This window comes from Anser anser (genome assembly GCF_964211835.1).
Source record: "Anser anser genome assembly, chromosome: 4".
Lineage (NCBI taxonomy): Eukaryota > Metazoa > Chordata > Aves > Anseriformes > Anatidae > Anser > Anser anser.
The window spans coordinates 21,502,008-21,523,666 of NC_139724.1; the positions used below are offsets into that span (position 1 = coordinate 21,502,008).

Genomic DNA, 21,659 nt, shown 5'->3' on the forward strand with positions numbered 1-21,659 from the left:
AGTAGGTTCTATGGTTAATTTTGTTTTTGAAAGGACTAAAGGTTAGATCCACAAATGGATTTAATCGGTATGTATGTTTGTAACGTTAAAATGTACACCCTGATGCAATTTTGCATGAAAGGATCTGTAATCACTTCTCTGCTAATAGAGTTCCCTCCAGCCATGTGGTATGCCCAGGGGCGTCTCAGACTTGATGGTGCTGGAGAGCTCAGTTTAAACTGGACACCAGCCCAGGAAGAGAAGTGGGTAGCCCAGCGCCGGGTGTCTCTGGAAGGGACAGTTATTCAGTGGGTGTTGGTGTCCAGGTGACCATACGTGGTAGTGGCCCATTCCACAGTCCAGCCTGAAGGGTCAGGTAGAGAACGTTTTGCTCCTTGGTGGGTTGACATGTTATGGGTATTTTTTGTTTGTGTTTAAAAGGACATTGAGATAGAAAAGTTTTATTTATCTTAGGCTGGTAAGAGGTAAGAGTGGCCTATACCCTCTCCTCGTTTATCCGAGAGCTTAATGATTAGAGCATTCATGCAGGCAATAGGTACACAAAGTCCATTTATTCACTGCTTGCAGGAATTTGAAAGGCAGTGCCCTAATTGCCAGCCTATAAAGTGTTCCAGTCTCCTGCTCACTGAATTCCCTTTAGTGAAGTTTTGCATGGAATAATTAAATATGCTTTGGATCAAGAACCATGAGTGTCATTTTCTGGTGAGAGCACTCCCAAAGAAAAGGGAAGACGGGGATTCTAGTTCTTATGAATTATTAGTGTAGGATAGTTGCCAAAAGAGGGGCTGAAATCCACATCTTCCCTTGTGCAGATCTAACAACCAGGCTGTAGAGGTTACTTTCTTTACATGCAAAAACTAAAAATGGGGCTATTCAGTTGAGTTCTTTCATGCTGGGCTGAGGAGCAGCTCCTCACTTTGCTCCTGAGCCTGCTGAAGTGTGGTGTTGAGAATGCTCTATGTTCACCTTTGCTGCAGTAAAGGCAAGAATCTCTCTCTCTTTTTTTTTTTTTTTTTTTTTTTGGTGGGGAAGGAAATTGTTTGTCTCTCTCTTTCTTTGTAGAAAGTGCTGGTTTGGTAACCCAGCAGTTTCTGCAAGAACATAACCCCTTCACTGTAAACTTCTCCCACGTGAATGGAATTCCTAGTCAAGACCAAGTACCCACATGCGAGTGTACCCAGGTGACCAGGACACTCATTTGCAATCTCAGGGACAGAGGTCACAGTCAGTTTAACTTGAATAGTGTCTCTTTGATCTCAGCAAAACAGCCTAAATTTTGAACTGTTTGCTCTTCTGGAGCGAGCAAGTCTATCTCAGTTTATCCCTGTAGATTTTTAAAACATATGGATCCATCTCAAAGCAAAGCTAAATGTCTTTCTTAAACTGCCGCAGATATTTGCAGTGGTGAAAAGCAGTCTGTTTCCTGCTTTGTTCAAGTGAAAAAGCAACCCAAAAGCTCCTGAATGTCTTCTGTACATAACAGGGATTTAAATCTGCCCTCTTTTCCCCATAGGGATGGCAAGTTGTGGTGGAATTTCAGACTTAGCAGAAAGGAGCCCAAATACCTAATTAGCCCTCAGCTACACCTGGGGGTGAGGAGTGATTGCAGCTGGGTGCTGCGGCAGGAGAGGTAAGGTAGGGGAGCAGGGAGGAGAAAAATCTCAATGTGGTGACAGACAGTTGGTGCTTGGCTTCAGGAAAATAACAAGATCTTTGTGAACAGCGACCTGAAGGAGAAACAAAGCTGGAGGAAGCCAGGTGAGAGCAGAAACTGCTGTTTATAGCCTGTGGTTTGAAAGCTGGAAGGCTGGGGTTAAGGAGGGGTTGTGCTGTGAGAAGTTGAGACCTACTTGCTCTGCAGTGGGCTTTAGCAAGGGATGCAAGAGCTGAGGGGGTCGCACTTCAGAGCGAGAAGTGCTGCAGCAAGGCCTTGCTCCACTCTGTGAAGGAGGCTGTGTTTTTTGTTGTGCTCGTGCTAGCTCCTGACGGGGGCTCCTCTTTGCGCAGCCCGGCAGGAGTTGTATGGCAGTACTGGTGTGGAAAGTTGCTGTTTGCAGATAGAGATTAGATTGAACAAAGGCAAGTGTGGAGTGCTCCTTGGCTGAGGTTTTCGATGGCCTTTCCTGCAAATTAACCTTTTCCCTCCCTGAAGAAAGATGTAGCAAGATCTGTGCATGCCTACAGCCGGGCAGTTGGTGCTGCATAATTTTGGTATTTCTGTTTCTGAGACAGTGTTTTTCCAGTTGTTTCCTGGTTTTCATAAATAGTGCCCTGTCTGTCCCTTCATGAGAATGGCTGGTGATAGGCAGGTATATTGAATGAGTGCTTATGGATTTCTTTCTTTCCTATAATGGCTGTGTTGGAGGCTCTTGAAAATGCTTTCCAGAGAGGTTACAGGCAGCACAGTTGCAAAGCTGGCTGTTACTGCTGAGGTGCTTCACTGTAGAGCCTGCTTGCTTTGGAGGCCTACCTGACTCTGGACTGGAGGATTTAAAAGGGCTGTTGGTATATACCCCATCAATCAATGTGAGCAAGGAAGTTTGTTTGTTTGTTTGTTTGTTTGTTTTTTGTTTCCCCTGTAGAATTCCAACTAGCTTCACCCCTCAAAAAGAGACCCAAATGGTGCAAGATTTTATTTCTTAATCCAATTAATTGTATTTATACTGAAATTATGAGGAAATCTATACATTACCTGAGGCCTTTTAGTATCAGTATGGTTCTCTGATGGTGACCCAGAACACGTCTTGCAGACTTACATTATACTGTGTGGTGGTAAGAGCTGAATTTTGTTGTGGAACTCTTCCACAGGACAGGGTTAACTTGAGGAATGCCCTTAGGTCAGCTCAGGAGCTACCGTTTTGAACATGTGCATGATCCAGCAGAGCTCTAGTAGGTTGTCCTGTTTCCACTGAGAAGTTTCTTTGCTTAAAGTGGAAGCATTTAACTCATTTAGAGAATGATTGGGATAGATGTCTATTTTGCAAAACCAGAATAGTCTCTCTGTAGCTATTACATATTTTTGTCTCAGTGTAAAAATGTTCTGAGCTGCTGCTCTTCTAATAACTTGTAAGTGTGAGTTTTATCTCTTGTCACCCTCAGCATTTTTAAGTGGCATGTATCAGAAAGTGGTTAGTTTCCGTCGCAAAATGGGCTGAAGGAAGAAGCAGTGTTGCTTATCTTCGAAACATTCAGAGCTTTCATTTTCTGCAGTGACAGTGTTCAATATTAAAACATTAGCTTCTGCTAATTGAAGAAACAGATATTCTAACAAGAAATCCTTCTAAAACTGTTTTATTACATCTATTCCTGTTAAACGTTAACTTTCAGTTTGAATTACATGCTGGAAACAATTGCATTAGAAGCACTTCTGTGATTAAGAAGTTATTAAAAAAGTCACTAAAATCCTCCTTAAGCATATTGATGTCATCTTACACTTTTATCTGTGTGTCTTAAGGCTGTAATGGCACTAGAAATAATATCTCAAAATGCATCTCCCCATAATTCCCATTGGTGTGCTGAAAGGTACTATTAAGATCATTAAGAGCATAGTCTCCTTATGTTCCCATAAGCTTTCCATTAATTTACAGTTAGAGTTCTAAACTACAGCAAAGTCAATATTTACAGCAAGATAATACATTACTAATAGAAATGTGAGGCATGCTTATTCTTCTTGGCCATGAATATTACTGTCTCGGCGGCACACGTTGTGTGCTCATAGGATTTACTTGCTTGTTAGACATGTGCAGACAACAAGCGCACTCAGAATCCTTGCTGGACATGCTCAAATTCATCAGACTGTGCTGTCCTAAAAACTTGGTTATATACCAAGCACTGAGCCCCCGCTGTGTTTCCAGATGTTCCCTCAGAGAGCTGCTAGGAACAATAGCAAGTAGGCTTTATGGTAGATAAGCATGATATACAGACTGTATAGCAACTGTCTGGGGGGAGCCCACTGTGTCTGTACAGCTGGGGGTTGAGAGGCACACGAGTTGTGTGTGTCTAGCAATGAGTTGTGAGGTTACAACCCATGAATAGTCAAGAAGTGAATTGTGTTTGCCAGAGCAATTGAATTAGGCTTTCTGCAGATTCAGGCCTGCACTGATGTATTTGATGATGGAAAACTGGAAGCTCAGGTTTGGATGCAATTCTAGGACTCCAGAAGCTGGTACTTCAGGCATGAATTTGGTCTACCTGTACTACCAGGCTGCTTCCTTTATTTGCGGGTTGGGAAAGGGACAATTCTATATTCTTTCCAGATGTGACAAAATAAACTTTTTGTTGGACTAAAGCATATTTTCATGCATTTGTTACTGTCTGAGAAGATGTGTTAGCTTCCATCAGATGGGGAGGTAGTAAATTTCATTGACAACTTGTTTCTCACTGCTGGCAGTCTTCTGTGTCTAACTCACAGATCTGTCTTTGCTGGGGCCATTTTTAATGTTCCAAAATTGAAAGCAGTTTCAAGCAACTGTCTGTTTAAAAGCTGTCATAAAGCTGAGGAGAATGAGTGCATTTTTTTATCTAGCCCCAGGCTTCCCATCTGATGATTGGCTGTGCTCCTGGGAAGGATGGGGACCCTGGTTAAGAGCAGAGAAAGAAAGCTGAGGCAAGTGCTGTTACTTAGTACAGCATCTAGTTTTATTTTGCATTGGTCGGAGTCTCAGTGAACTTCTGCAATAATATTACTTAGATGTGGCTCTTTTCATCAGGCCTGCAGGGTAACTATTACTGAAAGTTTTAAACTTTTTTTTTTTTTTTTTGTCTGAAAGTCCTTCAGGACCAGGCACTAGAATTTTGTACGCTGTCATAGCATGTCTCCCAGCACTGCTCCATTTGTCCCTAGGATCAGAGTAGTTGTATAATGAACGGAGAAACAAATGGCAAATGACTCTCAATTGCTTTTGCGTTGTGCTAACTGCACTAAGGTATTTGTTTAAATGAAAGCTTTTAGCATAAATAGCTATGCATACAGAAACCAATTAAGGTTTGGAGAGGTCTACCTAAAATTTCTATTTGCTTCCACAACAGCTGTAAGAATGAAATAAACAGAATAGTCTGTCAGGAACCATATGCTGTTTCTTATGTTAGAGCAATAACAATCAAGTTGTAGTACATTATTGCAGTAGTGTTAAAATGTTTGTAAGCTGTGTAATAAGGATGTTTTGCAGCACGTCACTTGGAGGCTGAAGAACTCAAGCTGCATTTAATTGAAAACTCAATCTTTGAAAACACTTGTCAGCTCAGGTCATAACACAAGAGAAGTAACATAAGAGTTAAGTATAATGTTAATCAATAGTCTGTTGTAACTTTCTCTGAGGTATGTAACCAAGTGGTTTGCTTTACGAATACACTTAAACCATCTGGAAATAACCCCCTTAAATGTCTCACGTTTAAGTGGAGAGGGAATTTATCCATGGGGAAACTGTCTGGAACTGTTGTTCATCCCTTTCTGCAAACCTGTGGTCAGGTAGTAATACACTTTTATATTTTACTTGTTTCAAAATTGTATTCGTATTAAAAGATATTAGTATATGGAACAACAGAAAACATTGTATATGTGAATAACTTTTTATGTGATTTGTTTAAAAGAACAAATCTTACTTAAATAGAGGTAAATCTAGCAAGTCAGGGATAGTTTATGTTACAGTAAATGATTCTAGCCTTCTAGAAATTGAATACTTTGACACAATAGCAGCATAAGCATAAAAAAGTCCTCTCTTGCACAGATAAAGTAATTTTTAAAATGCCACCACAACCTTGTACAACATGCATCTTGTTATTGTTGAGCCCCTAACATAATTTTGATGACTGTCCGGTTTGACTTTTAAAAATGTAAATAATATGGCAATGGAAATTAGAATTTGCTATACTTGCCATATGTAAGCCCATGCCTCAGGTTGAAGACTTGCTAGAATCTGAGAATTTTTACATTTGAATACTTATGTGATGTCCTTAAAAGAACAGAGCTCTGCTACAGCCTTCCAAAACTAAGAAAGAGAAATAGAATATAGAGGCTTAAGGGGAGAAGGTTTAGTTCTGCTTCACTCGCGTTTCGTTTTGTTCCTCAGGTTTAAGTTTCCCATTTTTTCTGTCTTTCCAGTTATGCCTGACATCATAGCATAAGGAAGGTTTATATCAATCTCAGATCTTGTTCCTAAATAATTTCTTTGAGATCAGGGATTTTTTTTAATTGATTTTTTTTCCCACAATTAGTGTAATGTTAGTGTAACGAAATGAAAGCTGCTATTCTTCACCTGAAGGCATATCAAACTGAGTGGCATCTGCCTTCATATTAGGAATATAAAGCAGCAAGAGATTGCAAGGAAACAAGATTCTGCTTTAATCAAAAACGTTACTACTATCATGTCCTGCTAAATAGTGGCTTGGGTTGGTTGGTAGTGGCTTGGGTTGGTTGGTAGTGGCTTGGGTTGGTTGGTAGTGGCTTGGGTTGGTTGGTAGTGGCTTGGGTTGGTTGGTAGTGGCTTGGGTTGGTTGGTAGTGGCTTGGGTTGGTTGGTAGTGGCTTGGGTTGGTTGGTAGTGGCTTGGGTTGGTTGGTAGTGGCTTGGGTTGGTTGGTAGTGGCTTGGGTTGGTTGGTAGTGGCTTGGGTTGGTTGGTAGTGGCTTGGGTTGGTTGGTAGTGGCTTGGGTTGGTTGGTAGTGGCTTGGGTTGGTTGGTAGTGGCTTGGGTTGGTTGGTAGTGGCTTGGGTTGGTTGGTAGTGGCTTGGGTTGGTTGGTAGTGGCTTGGGTTGAGTCACTGATGTTGACTTGGGTGCCTCAGAGATACCTGGGTCAAGAAGAAAGGTGGAAGTGTGTGTGTGCGTGTGTGTGTATATAAATATATATGTATATATTAAAATCAATTCCTGCTGAGAAGCATCTTGGGCAAATTGTGGTGTGTTCTGAGGGGGCTGTCAGGACCATCTGTAGTATAATAGTTATTGGGAGACTGGGGGAGGAGATAAGGCAGGAATAACAACAGGTGGGAATATTACTTCCTGGGAAGGAAGAAGAGGCAAGGTACTTGGCCTTCCACATCTGGTTGTGATGTTGTCACTGTAATAACAGATCCTGAAGCTGAGATTTTTTTCCTTCTCTAAACAAGACATCCAGGTAGAAAGTGGTGATAGATGACAGTTACAGCTGAAGTTGATAAAAGGTGTCACTCAGTTTAGAATTGCTTATTTTGGCACAAAATAACATAAAAAATAGCTAATGCAATTAACAAAATATATTTTTGGATTCAAAGATTGGGGATAGGTAGCCCTGACTGTGATTATAGGCCTTGAGATTTATAGCTCACTCATTATTCACTCTCTAGGATGCTAATGGGATCCCAGAGCTGTGTATTATTGGAATTTATGGGCAAATGGCGATGTAGCAACATGCTGAGTTGTTGGAAATTTCCATATTTGCTGTGTTTTGATGGAAGACTCTTCATGGAAATGTGTTTCCTAATTTGGTTTGGCCTCCTTGCTGCCAGCAGATGCTTGTGAGGTTATATAAAATAATTTTGTACTACTTGCTAGAAAATACAGAATGGCAAGTTGAGTTGGGGTTGTGGGAACATAAGAAGTTAGTATTTTCATCCTTTTGTATCTGAGACTAATTGAAGGCAGCTTGAAGGGGAAATAAGGTGTCCCTGAAGCCAAGTCCAACAGAAATTCTGGAAATCTAATCCTGTTGTTCCCCATACTTGGGAGTACTGAGTCCTCCTATCTTTCTCTGAAGAAAAGGTAAATCTTATTCTTGGGATTAAATTCTTCTGGATTTGTGCATAACAGAGTTTTGATTAAGTAGTAGACACTGGGGTATCTAACTGACCTGACAGTACTTGTTCTGGGATAAGAGGGAAAGATCTAAGAAACAAAACACATACCATCAGTCGTACTTTTCCTTTTTTATCTTTGCCTCACCTGGAAGCATGAAAAAAAATCTGGTGTCAATGGTTGATCAAAAAGCCAGAGTAGTGCATGTCTGTTAGTAAAAACACTGGAGCTGCTGTGTAATTTTCATCTATTGAATCTCACAGGATGAGAGCGTTACAGTAGGGTCACTTTTCAGATCCAAGACTCCGTGCTGATTTCCACCCCAGGTGACTTAATTCACTAGGGTTAAATAGTGAGCTATATGCTTCCTAAATTACAGATACTTGCTATCCTTGTGTTTGTTTTTTATTCATTACTGGATTGTACTCATGACACGTTCTTACTCTTTCCTGATTTATAATGGAACTCTTTATTGAATTATTGAGCACAACTTTTAAATAAAACATCAAAGAATTCTCTTCTACCATCAATTCTCCTACAGTCATAAGATGCATCAACCCTTAGGACCACTTTCTTCGTCAGAATACTAACACTTCTAGACTTATTCCTAAATGTGCTGTGCACTAAAATCCACTATAGCCTTTTTTTTTCCATTTTGAAAGTGAGATGATTTGCCTAATAATTATGCAAAAGTAGATTGCTTTTTGTACAAGTATCTTACATAGGATCTCTTTGCACATCTGAGGTGGCCAATAAGAACCCATGGTTTTGTCTGCTCTGAATCCCATTTTACAGGTGAGAGAGAACAAAGTACTTACAGAAAATGTATGTAAATTGCTTCTTTAAAAATTAGTCCATAATGAGTTTAGAAAAAGACCAGAGTCTGACTTCCAGCCTATGGTCCTCTTCCTTGTTCTGCGTGTTATTCCTTGCTTTGGGTACTGCTTTGCTTAGGCTACCTAGAGAGCTGCAGTGAATCCAGACTCAGTTATGAAACTGAACTGCGATCATTTGTCTGCCATACAGTTTGTGTGGAAATCAAACCTTGAGTTCAGGTCTTCTCATGGCCACTTGTGTTAAGCTCTACATGTGAATGCTTTATTGGGATTTGTCTGCTTGTTTCAATGCATTAACGCTGGCTTTATGGTTCTGATCACTGTTGTAGAACTTTATGCTTATGTAGCTTTATGCTACCTTTGAGGTCCCTGTCACTTCTGTAGAACCAGTAAGTCTGATTTGTGCCTGGAGGAGATGAGTGTTTAGTGTGCACATAACAAAGACAGGGAGCGAAGCACTATTCGGTTCTTCCAGAACCCCAAGAAATAGTTTGCACTGTGAGTGTTATGCTTTAAGGACGGATGAGATGAGGCTACTGGGAACAGCATTCAATTTTTGAAAGTAAAGCATAAGCTTTGATTCACAGAAAATGAAACTTGGAACAGCTTGGCACTTTTTTTTAAATTAAATACCAGAAGGAATACATTACTGGTATATGTTTAATTTGTGTGGACACTTACTAAATATATATTTTTGTGATCTGGCTATTTTTCTAAAGGCTAGAAAAGGCCTGCTAGGATATCTGAACTGGAAAACCTTTCTATTATATTTTGTCTATTACATCGTACTCCCTCAAAAGGGAATAGGCTATACGAGCAAAACAACTTATTTCAGTACTGATTTTGAAAAAGGGGGGAAGGGAACAAAGCTAACATTACTTCACTGGCAAGAGTTTTCTGTTTTTTGAGAGTTTTCTGAGTTTTTTGGCCCAATATCATTGTTTTGAAGCTGAGCAAGATTTCGGTAAGTGCTTGGGCAAAGTGATGAAAGAAGAGTCAGGGAAAAGCTTTGAATGCAAAGACACTGCCTCTAGACTTAGGAAGGCCCTGACCTGCCTTTAGGTGGAGGCTGGTAAATATGTTGAAGAAGCTGAGCTATCTGCTTGCCCCAGTTTTCGGCTGTTCCCTAGCTTCTATTGCCGATCACTGACAGAAATAGCATACAGGCTAAGCAGCACTTTGGTGCCTGCCACGCAGTGGCCATGATCTGTGCTTACTCGTGTGGATTTGGCAAGATTTATGAGTGTCTGGGCAACAGAAGATTTTTCTTATTGTTTGGGGCTAATAGTACGCTTTCAGTTGGAGCTCTCTGAGCTCTCCTAAAAGACTGATTCCCCTGCCCCCTCATTTAAAAGCAAAGCAAGGTAGTCAAAGATGGTTCTCAATGTATTTAGGTATAAAACTGCCTTTTGAATCCTGCATCAACCCACCTCCTTGACAGCTTCTCATACAAATCCTAACAATGGAGTTTCTTTGCTTTATGATCTGAATTATTTTCCCTTTTGCCTTCAGGGCCCTAGCAATGTCTTTATAAATTAGTTTTTTATACATATATATCAGGTGCTCATGGCAGTGCAGGGTCAAATATTCTGTAATCATTATCTAGTACTGAATATACATATATAGCATTTCAAAGATCTGCTTTAGTTTGCAGCATTTCTGTGAGGCACACTATCAAAGAAAGCTTCTTGTCCCAGTTTCCCCAGCTGACTGTAAATCTTTCTTGTCTTTACTGCTCAAACGTTAGTAGGCATCTCTTGTGCAGCTCTCGGCTTTCTATCAACTACTGCTTCTTCCCTGAGCTGTTGGAAACTCCCAAATTATACATCTGTAGTTCATGTTTCATTTGCAAGAATCATTCATTTCTGCCCTTAATTCCTGTTCCAGCTGGCAGTGGGGATTGTGGCAGTCCTAGACTGTGCTGCAGTACTTGACACTGCAGATCCTTCTACTGAAACTTGAGCGTCTTCCTTTCATCACGCTGCAAGGTCTTTTCGTCTGTTATTGGTTGTTTAGGTTGCTCACTAGGCTCCAACAGCATATTTTCACTCCTACTGTGCTCTGATACAAAAAGCTAAATTGCATAAAAGACAAAGGAGCCAGGATTTTCGTTATCTTTTTGCCTAAACTTTTCCCTGACCCACCTCTCCTGCCCTTGCACAAATAATGTAGCTCCACAGTCACGAGTGGGTTGGAAGATGCTGTTGTCGTGGGAGCTCAGCGTGGTAGTACAGCACTGCTGCTGTGTATGGGACTCCTACTTTGGTCATAGCTGGCTTCCTCGGATCCATGAGGATCGCTGGCTTTGCAGTTTGGGCTCCCCCAGGTCTGGAGACCGAGCTGGGCTTTCCTGCACAAGTCTGAGAAGCCAGTTTAATTGTTAGGTTTTGTGGAACATGCTCTGAAGGCAAGAAAGGTAAATGTTCAGTGTAGTAGCAGTGAGATGATCTGAGCATGCTAATGTCTTCTGTGCCCTCAAAAATAATCCAAGAGTTCCGTAATTAAGAGGGAGAAAGTGCCAAAGCTGTAAACCTACTTGCATTCTTTTCTGATACATACTACACCCCAGGTGGACTTGGTATTTATGAACTGTGCTTCCGATTTCAAACGAGATGCCCCCAAGCTATATCCTTTCCCTTTCCTTTTCTCAAGCCACCTCACTTCCAGCCTTTCACAGTTTGGTGGTAGTTTCATTTTTTGACTCCTAGCAGAAATATGAAATAAGCTGCTTTTGTCTTGCATTTGTGGAGATGTGATAAGGATCCAGCAGGGAGCTCAGCGATCAAACATTTCTGAAGGCAAACTGTGTGTGGAGGTGGGAGACGGGTGTCTGTGTTGGCGTTTCATGGAGGGATACCTGCATGCTCTCCGTCATGCCTAGCAGGGAGTAGTGGAAGGGGAATGCCCCATCTTCTTCCGTGGCTGTGCTGGGAGCCGGGAAAGGTCCTTGTCTTTGACATTGGTAGAAGACCAAGTGTGTGTGCACTGCAAGGAACACGTAGTTCATACCAGAATTAAAAATTGAAGTAAATCATAAATTGAATCAGATTTTTATGATGGTGTCGATAACAAGAAAAAACACTACTGTTTAGGGACTGTGCCATCAAGAATGTTGTATGCAAGATGGCAGACAATGCCAACCTCTGTGACATTGCTTAAGAGAAGAGAACAAAAGGGGAGAACAAGAACAATGGCCTTAGGAGATCTGATCTGTATTCTAATGCTTCAGTAGAATAGGTTGCTTAAGAATGCTGGAGGTTTTTTTTCTGTCATTGGAGGCTTTTAAAGAAAATCTAAATAAGTGTCTGTTAGTTTGCTTTACTTTGTTTTGTAAGAAGAAGATGGGCAAAAATGACTTGTAATGATTCTTTCAACTTATATGAAAACTATACATAACTTTATCCCACTTTTGTGGGGAGACTCCCCAGGTTAAGCACGTTTCTACACCCTGCTGTCAGCGGTGTTCATGTGAGCGGTGGTTCTTGCAGACATGGGTCAGGTACAGAACTTGCACTCCTTGAGGGATGTAATGCCCCATTTTTCTCTCTAGCACAACAGCAGCAAATTCTGTGATCATTGTCCTGCAGAGAAGTGATAATTAGGTAAAGAGAAAGCATGATAATATGATGTAGCATAAAGGGTTTTCACATGAATACAGATGCATTACTCCCAACCACTGAACCTACACTTTATGAAAATCATCATGCGTTTGGTGCCAGGAGCTCTTTCCTAATCTCATGCCATCTGTGCATCTGGCAGAATATTACAGGAAATTCATTTGTATATCCACTTGGGAGTGTACCCTTCCTATTTAAAAACAAAAACAAAAAGACCCCACTATTTTTAGATCATATGATGAAAGATACTAGTTTTTAAGCAGAATACTGTTGAGAGGATTAATTCTTTTCCATTTTTATTTCTTGGGCTAGAGGAGTTTTTTTCTCAAAATGGCAAAATGGTGTTACCAACTCACAAATATACCAACACAGTGCTGTTCACAATATTTCCATCTTCAGGAGACATTTCAACAAGAAATTGGTTTCTGTCCTAAAGTGTATGGTCAACAGAAAAATAACTCTGACAATTATAATAATAGTGGTGTGAAAGAAGAGAGGTTTACTTTCCCAGATGAATTCTCTTGCAGTGTGGTAGCTGGCAGTGTGTGTGCTTTATTGAGCTTGTGACAGTAGGCAGGTGGGTTCGCCACAAGAGATCGCCACTCTTTCATCTATTTTGAGGTGACTATTTAATAAGGTAGGACTCCTCAGCATGGAGAAGACCTCTGTGTAAGCATATTAAAGAAGTATGAAGTATGAAAACAAACGAATTGTTTTGAGGTAATGAGTTACGTTAGGAAGCAGACTGAACAGGCATTCATAAGAATGAGGTGCTAGCGAATAAAACGATCCAGCAGTGAGTTTACAATTAAAGGGGGAAAATACGATACAAGGCAAAACTAAACTGTGGAAGTTACTGTTGTAAGATGCTCTGGATGCAGTAAATATGTACTTTTCAGGCAAATTCACTGGGGGAAGGTCCATCAAAGGTATTAAACATAAAGATGTTGACTTGAAGTCCAAGTTCAGGAGATCTTTACACTGTAGGAGGAAGACAGTATCAGTCTATCCTTATCACATTCTTGTCTTCTCTTCCTTCCTGGTTATCTGCTGCTCGGCTAGATAGACCTTTGGCTTGGCCTGCTGTCCTATAGCCTTGTATCCACTTGTGTACGTTTGCAGAGCTACATTTACTAATACTAAGCTCAGTGATGTGTACATCTGCACTTTATTTATATGTTTCTTTAACTCGTGTAGCTGCTATCTTTTGTGCGAAATAATACAAAGATTTGAGTACACTGCAGATTGGTCACTTTATCAGTATCACTTGCTGTGTACTGTGTAAAAGAAAAAGTAGATTCTTCTGTGTGACCAACGAATAAGAATTCAAAGCAGATGTCTGCTCAAGTGAACACAGCTTGTCTTTATGTTGGGAAATATGAATTGTAATAATTTCCACAATCATTTTCTTGCAGTCAGAACCTAAGCCCCTTCGCTGTCCTTCATTTGTGGTATAGCATTTTCTGTTTAAGTGTTTGAATCTGTGGTACAGAGGTAGCCCTTGCCTCTGTGCAAGTAGTGTTTAGAAAGTGTGTGATACTCTGCAAAAGATGCTTAGCACTTTTGCAGGATTATTTCCAACATGTAGCAATCATCAGTTAGGTAAAAGGAAAATAATTATCACGTAACTGTTGCTGAGGCAAGATAGAGGTCTTCAGCAGTTCCCTCTCTCTGGGTTCCTACTGGACAGAGCCAGGCATTATCTCAATCTACTGATGCAGATTTAACCAGGACTCCTGCAGTCTCACCTGTCTCAGCTATACAGTATTTTGCAGTACATGGTGCATTGGGTGTGTTAGTGGATTCTCCACATCATCCTTCTCACCTCTGCAGGCAGTATTTGACATCAGAGGATGCTGCTGAGTGGCAGCAGTCAGTGAGAGGGCCAGGGGAAAGTGAAGGGAGGAAACTGCTCTTGTTTCTTCACTCCCTGCACCCATTTCTTCCTCAGGGAGCCCATTTGGCCCTGTAGAAGTCTGTGTTTGACCCTTTTCTCACTGTCCTCCTGAATGAAGCTGAATGAATAGACAGAGGGCTTTGGGCTTTTTGTGTGTAATGGGTGGAAGGTGAGAGGAAGCAGAGGGAAGGTGTGGGAACGAACGTTACAGAAGATGAGAGTAAGAGGTGTATGAATAAGTTTTAAATAATACTGATAAATATTAGTGGTTTAGTTTGTTAATGATGTGATGTCACAAACTCTTTCAAGTATAAACTTGCTAAGATTCCATTTGTGGGGGAAGAAAAACTACTTTTTGTAGCAAAAAGCTCTGCAGCATTAGAGAGAACAGTTATTTGCTAGGAAAGACCTTCCCTTTCTGCATCTCGTAGCTCCCAGCACCTTGAGAGGTACAACACTTAAACTGTTTAGCCAGTAGAATCTAATGGAAAAAAAATCATATTTCAAACTACTACAGAATTTGTTTAGCTTCTTTTCTCTCTTCCCCCCAAATCCCAATTATGGCAGATGAACAAAACGCCACAGGTGTCCCTCGCCTCCTTCACTTGTCAGACACTCTCATGTCTCATTTCACACCCCGGCTAGCTCAGTGTTAAAAGATACGTGCAATCTTCTAATTTATGGTTAACAAGTCTATATTATCTTTGAAATCCCTGTTGTCATGCAGTAACAATTCCCAGTGCAGGTTCAACTAAGTGCTACAAATTTCTCATAAGTTTACTGAAAATATGAAACAAGTCTTAAGGAAAGAGAGAAAGCTTATTATAAAAATTGTTTGCGGGTGTCAAATGAAGAGCGCTGTAGAAATACATGTGTGTAACACTTAAACCAGAGTCTCGTAATAAGAGATGGATAATGATAAGCCTATACATTTCACAGCTCAGAAATTAATTTCTTAGACCTCCGTCATTCAAGGAAATCACATTCCAATCACTGCAAGTGACCTGAGTTTTCATACTTATAGTAATCTCCTGTATTAACAGTGTATCAGAACTAGTTCCCTGAAGGATAAGGCTAATTTCCTTACCCAGTCAGCCCTCACTTTGAAGTCTGGATTGGGATGGTGATGGAAAAGTTCCTGCAAAGGTTGAAGTACTGAGCCTTAAAGCATTCTTTATTCTTCCAGTATAATGATGGCAAATCCACCCTCTCTCATTTCAATCTTTTAAGCAAGTTCCTAAAGCAGAGAGAGGCAGTTTCACCTTGCTGTGCTTAACCCTTTTAGTTCCTTTGCCTTCTAGATCTTGTCCAACTGCCGTTAATCCTGCAGGACATCTTATTTCAAGATTTTGATTAATCTTGCAAAAGTGAAACTGTTAGCAAGGCTTTTCACTTCTACAAGTGCATTTCTTTTGCATATGTAATACACTCTTGTTAAAATTGCTTAATTAATTACATCTGGCATTTGAAGAGGGAAGATGTGCAGGGTTGGGCAGCCCTTGCAATACTGAAAAGTTGGGAATATGCCTGTTTGAGGAGGGAGGCCCTTTTCAGAAGGGCCAGCCATGGCTATGCCTTTTCTCCATGTCTGAAGGCTCCGCTGCCCCTTGCTGCCTCTCCTGAAGATGTTAAGGGGCTGTGTGTGTGCTGAGCGCTCACCTGCTGCTGCTGCCCTCGCCCCAGCTCTGCCTCGCGCTCTGTGTGCCAGCCCTGGTGCAGCAGTGCTGTAAAACTGTCTGCAGCGGCTGCACACCAATTGCTGGGGTGCGCTCTCTGCCAGCATCAGGGAGGGCGGATCAGAAGAGGTGATATGGCCTTCGTGATGATTTGCTTTGCCTCTGTTGACCCGTCCCCTTCTGCTGTAACTTCTCCACAAAATATTTGGCTGTGTGTGTCATGGCTTCTTTGCTCTAGCAGCATCCAAGCACTCACTGAGGGAAGCTCTCTTTAGATGTAATACAGAAAGAAGTACTGTAGTCTCAAGTCATCACCTCTAAATATTAAGTCAGATATTTTATCAAAGTGTAACGACACCATGAGCCAACTCTGTATTTCAAAGCATAGCCTCTCTTCCCCTTCTAAAATGGAAATGCTCATTAGCTGCATCACTGGCATAACCCCCTCCCTGCTGCCTCTCTTCAGTGCTTTCCTGACAGCTTCTGAGTGTTCAAAATGAAGTATTGCTGTTGTGGATCAGATGTGTATGTAGCAACTAATGCCGTTCTTACACTGGATTATCTGTGTGAGGGTGTATCTAACTTGGTAGTGTTAATTTCAGTGGGGGAGACGAGGAAATTAAAAGAAGAATAGTAACAACTTGAGTAATAAATAAAATTCAGATCAGTCTGCTTCACTTCATTAGAAGGCTATAATATACCTGCTATCACTCTTGCAAAGTTGATGACTGTCAGTGTTTGAAAGCACATAGTTAATTTTTCAGGGAGAAGTCAGTCTCTTTTTCTACTGTGGTGCTCTGCGAAGCCCCCTGTAATTTTAAGATCCTCCAATACAAATAATTATTTTTGGCCATAATGTCAAAGTTCACTTAAATGCGGACTGGAGTAAGTCAGTCTGGCTGGCAGCATGGGCTGTGTTCTTTGCTTGATGTTTGTTTGCTTCCCTGAAGGGCACCAAAACCAAAAGATTCTCCAGCATCACAAAGTGCGATCTTAGCTGGGTAAGGAAATGCTAACTCCCAAAACTTGCAGTTCAAGCAGTAAGGTGGGAGGCAAAAGACTGCCAAGCTGAATGAACTAACTCACTTGTAACAAGATGCTGAAGGCACTACCATGCCAGCTTCTGACAGTAGCTGTCTTTCGCTGGCTTATATAAGATTTAGCTATAGAAAAAAATCTACACACTGGCTCTTATTTCCATCTTTTGCATATGCATTTATAAGATGGAAATCCAAAGATAAGAGACACCCATAAATGATTCATGAAAATACTAGATATTTAAATGAGCCATGGAAAATATTTAGGGAACTCAGTTCCCTATTTTCAGTTCAGTCTTCAGAATTAGAAAAAATTATGGCAGTGTCTAGGGAATGCTACTGGAGACGCTTTCACTTCATAGATGAGCACACTTTGGGACTGCTGGAGGAGAATAAACAAACCCTCAGTGTGAACATGCCTATGTCTTACATAAGAACTGAAAATGTAGGAAAGAGTCAGTCTTTTACAATGCACTGACTGCTTTTGTGGGATTCAATTTCTAATCTGCTCCCAAAGTGCTGCACCTGATATTTCTTTCTGCTTATGCTGAACAGAAAACTTTAGTTAACTGTGTGGGCTGCAGAGCTGTGTACAGACAACAATTCCCCAATGCTCTTTGCAGGGGGTAAAGTATCAGTGTACCTAGTGTATAAGTGTACTCTCTGGCCGTGAGGTTCCCAGAAGAGCTAAGGTAGCGCTAAAGCTTTTAAAGGAAATACCTATTTGCAATATGATTCAGAATCCTCGTCTTCAGCCTGAAATGGTTTGTGGGGAGAAAAAAGTGTAATGCGCTCACCTGCACAAAATGATATACATGCTGATCATCCTCATTCTGCTTTAATCTAGCCAAAATCTAGTCTAGTCTACTTTGCAAACGATGCTTGGAGGTGATGAGAATGAATGATGTGATTTATAGCACTTAAAACAGCGTTACGGAAATTGTAGGAACCCAGTTGTGCCCTGTGCTTTATGTTCATGGGCATCAACTGTAATGGGAGCTACGAAAGCTTCATGTCTCACGGAACTGGCTGCTGAAACAGTCAAATGGCAACCGCAGCACATGTGAAATGTACCGATGTGGGCGTCTGTGGCGAGTGCCGGGCTTTGGGAGGGTGTGATGCTACGGTGAGCCTGCTGCCTCAGTTCTTCACACTGAGATTATTTCAGCTGCTTAAGATGTTGTAGGATGGTACCCCTGAACGCTGCATACAATTGGGCTTTATTTAAAGCCTACAGAAAAAGGTGCTCCAAGACCAAGCAATCAGAAGCCCCTCTAAATGCATCCTCTCCCTTTGTACCTGACAGCATGCTGTTCACTGACAGCTATACCACGTTCCTTCCTGGCAGCCTTGCATTAGACAAACACCGTCCTTGCTGCAGGGGCTGGCAGGGGAAGCAGAAGGGGCTTGTCCTGGAGCAGCTCACCAGTGTGCGGCCCCGTGGCCTCAGCTGCGGGGATCCCCCAGGGGCGGCGACCCTGCCTGGCTGGCTCGGGGGGCAGTGGCCATCTCCACCAAAACCCCTTGAGATGAAAGGGCTGGTGCAGCCCGCAGTGCTTTGGGCCACGCGGCTGTCAGCATCTGGTTTATGTCATTCTGAGCACAGCTGGGGCACAGCCCCACGTGCTGCGTGTCTTGTGGCTGCTGTGTGTCACCCGATTCTAACCCCTAGGGTCAGCAGTAGCTCCTTCTGTGTAGGCACAAGTTGACCAAAATAAATTTTTTCCAAGAATGAGACATTTTTAGATGCAAGAAAAAGAAAAGTAATGGTGGGGAGGAAAAGTGTGGAAGAATCACAAGGGAGATAGGACTAAGACAGTTACCAACCTGAGAATTCACCTAATCTAGGTTCAGCTAGAAGCCCTTTTGTGTCTTCATGGGCTTGCTGAGATTTTCGTAAGATTGGTAAGTTCCAAGTGAAGGCATTTCAGACCTTGTTACTAGCCTGGCAACAAGGCAAATCTTAGCTGTTTTTTCTTCCACTGGAAAAACAGAGATCCTTTTATAATCTCGCACAGGATAGTATAAGGAAGCTTTTGCTTGCCCCAAGTTACTGTGCGGTTAACAGTAAGCTGCAGAACGGAATTGGCAGCTCTTACTGATGCTGCAGTCTCAGGGCTTCTGACTGCTACAATTTGAAGGCTGGCATACTGCTGCTGCTATGGTCGGCGTTAGCAGAATGAATGGCCTTCACGTGCCTGATCTTGTGCTTTCACACTGCATCGACTGTTGGAATTAGCAGCAGGGAAGGAAATGTTAAAGGTGCATAGACAAGGGAAGTGCAACTGGCTGCTGGTAATAGTCTGGCAGTGACCATGATTTAAAAGTCAAATAAGCATGTAGCCCCTGAATGAGCAGAAGCACTCCTGAAGCGTAGCTGTTTATCTGAAAAATTATTCAAAGGACATTATGGAGTTTCTCATTGAATGTCACGATGATTTCCAGAACTAGTTTCCTTGCTCTGAAAACAGAAAGGGGAGAGAAACAACACTGCCAAATCTGAAAGTGCAATCTGGAGTCTGAATGAATTTTTATTTCTTATGCCTAGTGGGTGGCCAAAGTTAGAGCCTTGCTTGCATCAATTTGTTCCCAGTGTTGTCTGTAATATCCTTGGTGATATCCTGCTCTTGTAAGTGGTAATTTTTTGACCAGGTGTAGGTTGTTTGCCTGAGTTGGCACACAAGCATAGGGGAAACAGATCATCTTTCTTTGTCTTGGCTCTTCACAACTTGTGGCAGTAAAAACACGAGGGTTAGAAAGTTCTGGAGACTTTCAGAAGCAGTGCCATGCACTTCCATCACCCAATAACCCATTTTGAACAACTGCAAATGAAAATACACGGATTTGTCAGACTTGGTGCTGTATCACATCCAGCAAATGAAGCCAAGGAAGGCTGGAGAGAACCTCAGGGTTGTACATGTGTGCATGTTTGCTCTGCTCAGCTTTCTCCCATACAGGGTGTGCTGTTGCCTGTGGGGGGCAATAACAGACAAGCGTTCTCCCTGCTGACCCGGCAGACAAGCACCAATACAGCTAACATGACAGCAGGAAAAAGCAGGGGTTCCTAACGGGGTAATGTCATAGTGGCATTTTGCTTTGATCAGAAAGGTACTAGACATCCCCCGGCCCTCAGGGCTCGGAGTGCCAAAAGCTGTTAGACACTAGCAGATGCTCTGTGCCATCTGGGACATGGGCTGTAGGAAAGGGGACACTGGGCTGGTGTAAGCTGCTACCGTGGTGTTGCTGAGGTCCTGGGGCGGGTACAGCTTACCCTGTCTGATGAGCTGCCTAAGTTCATTATGGTGGTGGGATGTCTAGGATTTCATTCTCTACGGTACTTTGACCATACCCGTCTCCTTTTCCCCTTAAGAGTCGGTCAAAACAAAGCCCATTTTAAAAGAAGTGAATGTAGAAAATGTGAAACGTAAGGATCTTTTACAAAGCGTCTTTTACAGTGCTGGGGACATAAAACAGGGCAGTGGAAGATAAGCCGTTATGTATGTTGAGGAAGTCTAAGAATAAAGATTATAGGCAAACAGTCTACCTTTCTTTACAAGGCCTTGATTTACATCCCTGAAATCTCAAATTTAGCCATTACAATGAAGTCCTGTTGCACACAGAGCTGACTTTTTATCACCACTTATAATCTAATTAATCCGTATTGAAGCACAAAGATTTCCGTTGTGTTTTAGGGTGAGGGGTCATAGAGCCTTCTTTGTTCATCCTCAGGCTTGTAATTATCAGCCATTGGGATATAATTTTACCAAGCAAATTGGAAGGTAACAGATCAAATCCTTATCAGAAAGCCTAACTCATGGTTTAGCGAAGTTCTTCGTCCTTTATGTGAAACATTATATTCGTGAAGAACAAAACAGTGCTTGAGAGCTCACAAGGGGTTAACAGCAAAGGCTTATATTCGGGGCAGCAGAGAACTAAAATCATCATAGCGTCCACCACGGCTCAAGGTAGCAGTTGTTACAGAGCGGCTGGGGAGACCTTCCTCCTCGAGCCTCAAGGACTGCGCTCTTACAATGGCCTTGGTCTATCGGCCAGTGATGCAGTTAGGTGGCATGTTGTTATCTCTGTTGGGATGGGTCCTGTCCTGCCTCACTACCTACCTACCCCAGTGGAAAAATCTTAACTTGGAACTGAATGAACTGGAGATCTGGACCATGGGACTCTGGCAAGCTTGTGTTGTCCAGGAAGAAGGGGGAATGCAATGCAAGGACTTTGATTCTTTCTTAGCTTTGCCTCCAGAACTCAGGATTTCTAGGATTTTGATGTTTTTCTCCAATGGATTGGGGCTTTTGGGCCTCTTGCTCTCGGGATTTGGGTTGGACTGTTTGAAAATTGGTGAAAGACAACAGGATCAGAAGAAACGGCTGTTGCAGTTTGGAGGAATGCTCTTCTGGATATCGGGGATTACAGCTATTGTCCCAGTTTCTTGGGTTGCCCACTCCACAGTCCAGGAATTTTGGGATGAGAACATACCAGATATTGTTCCCAGGTGGGATTTGGGGGAAGCGTTATTTGTTGGCTGGCTTGCTGGATTTTGCCTTATATTAGGAGGATTCCTACTTAATTGCACAACCTGTTCAACTGAAGTCCATCCATCTTCAGCCCATTACGCAGTAGCAGAACAGCAAGATCAGTGTCAACACTTGGAAACTGAAACCAGGCCTTAAAACCAGGGGTTTCAAGTAGTACAGAAAGACTGCCCTATCTTTTCCAAACTCCAGTGCAAGCCAGAAGCTTGTTCCGTAGTAATTCAAAGGACTCTTTGTTACTTAGCTGATTCCTAAACTTTTATGTTTTCTTCATAACTGGT

General features: G+C 42.0%; 1 protein-coding gene across 7 annotated transcripts in view; it reads left to right on the forward strand.

The window, feature by feature from the left end:
* LOC310898995 (claudin-22-like) overlaps nt 1-21,659 on the forward strand; it is a 57,184-nt gene that overhangs the window by 22,841 nt on the left and 12,684 nt on the right. For 3 of the 7 annotated variants that reach the window (XR_014583898.1, XR_014583899.1, XR_014583900.1), the window contains exon 1: nt 852-1,758. The exons of 3 other annotated variants lie outside the window; for them this stretch is intronic. Coding sequence is in view for 1 of the 4 variants with exons in the window: in XM_083834848.1 (XP_083690974.1) it covers nt 20,863-21,516 (654 nt within the window). In the remaining 3 variants the exon portion in view is untranslated. Of the gene's footprint in view, nt 1-851; nt 1,759-20,560; nt 21,524-21,659 lie in introns of those variants that run through there. One more of the 7 variants, XM_083834848.1, reaches the window with a different exon arrangement.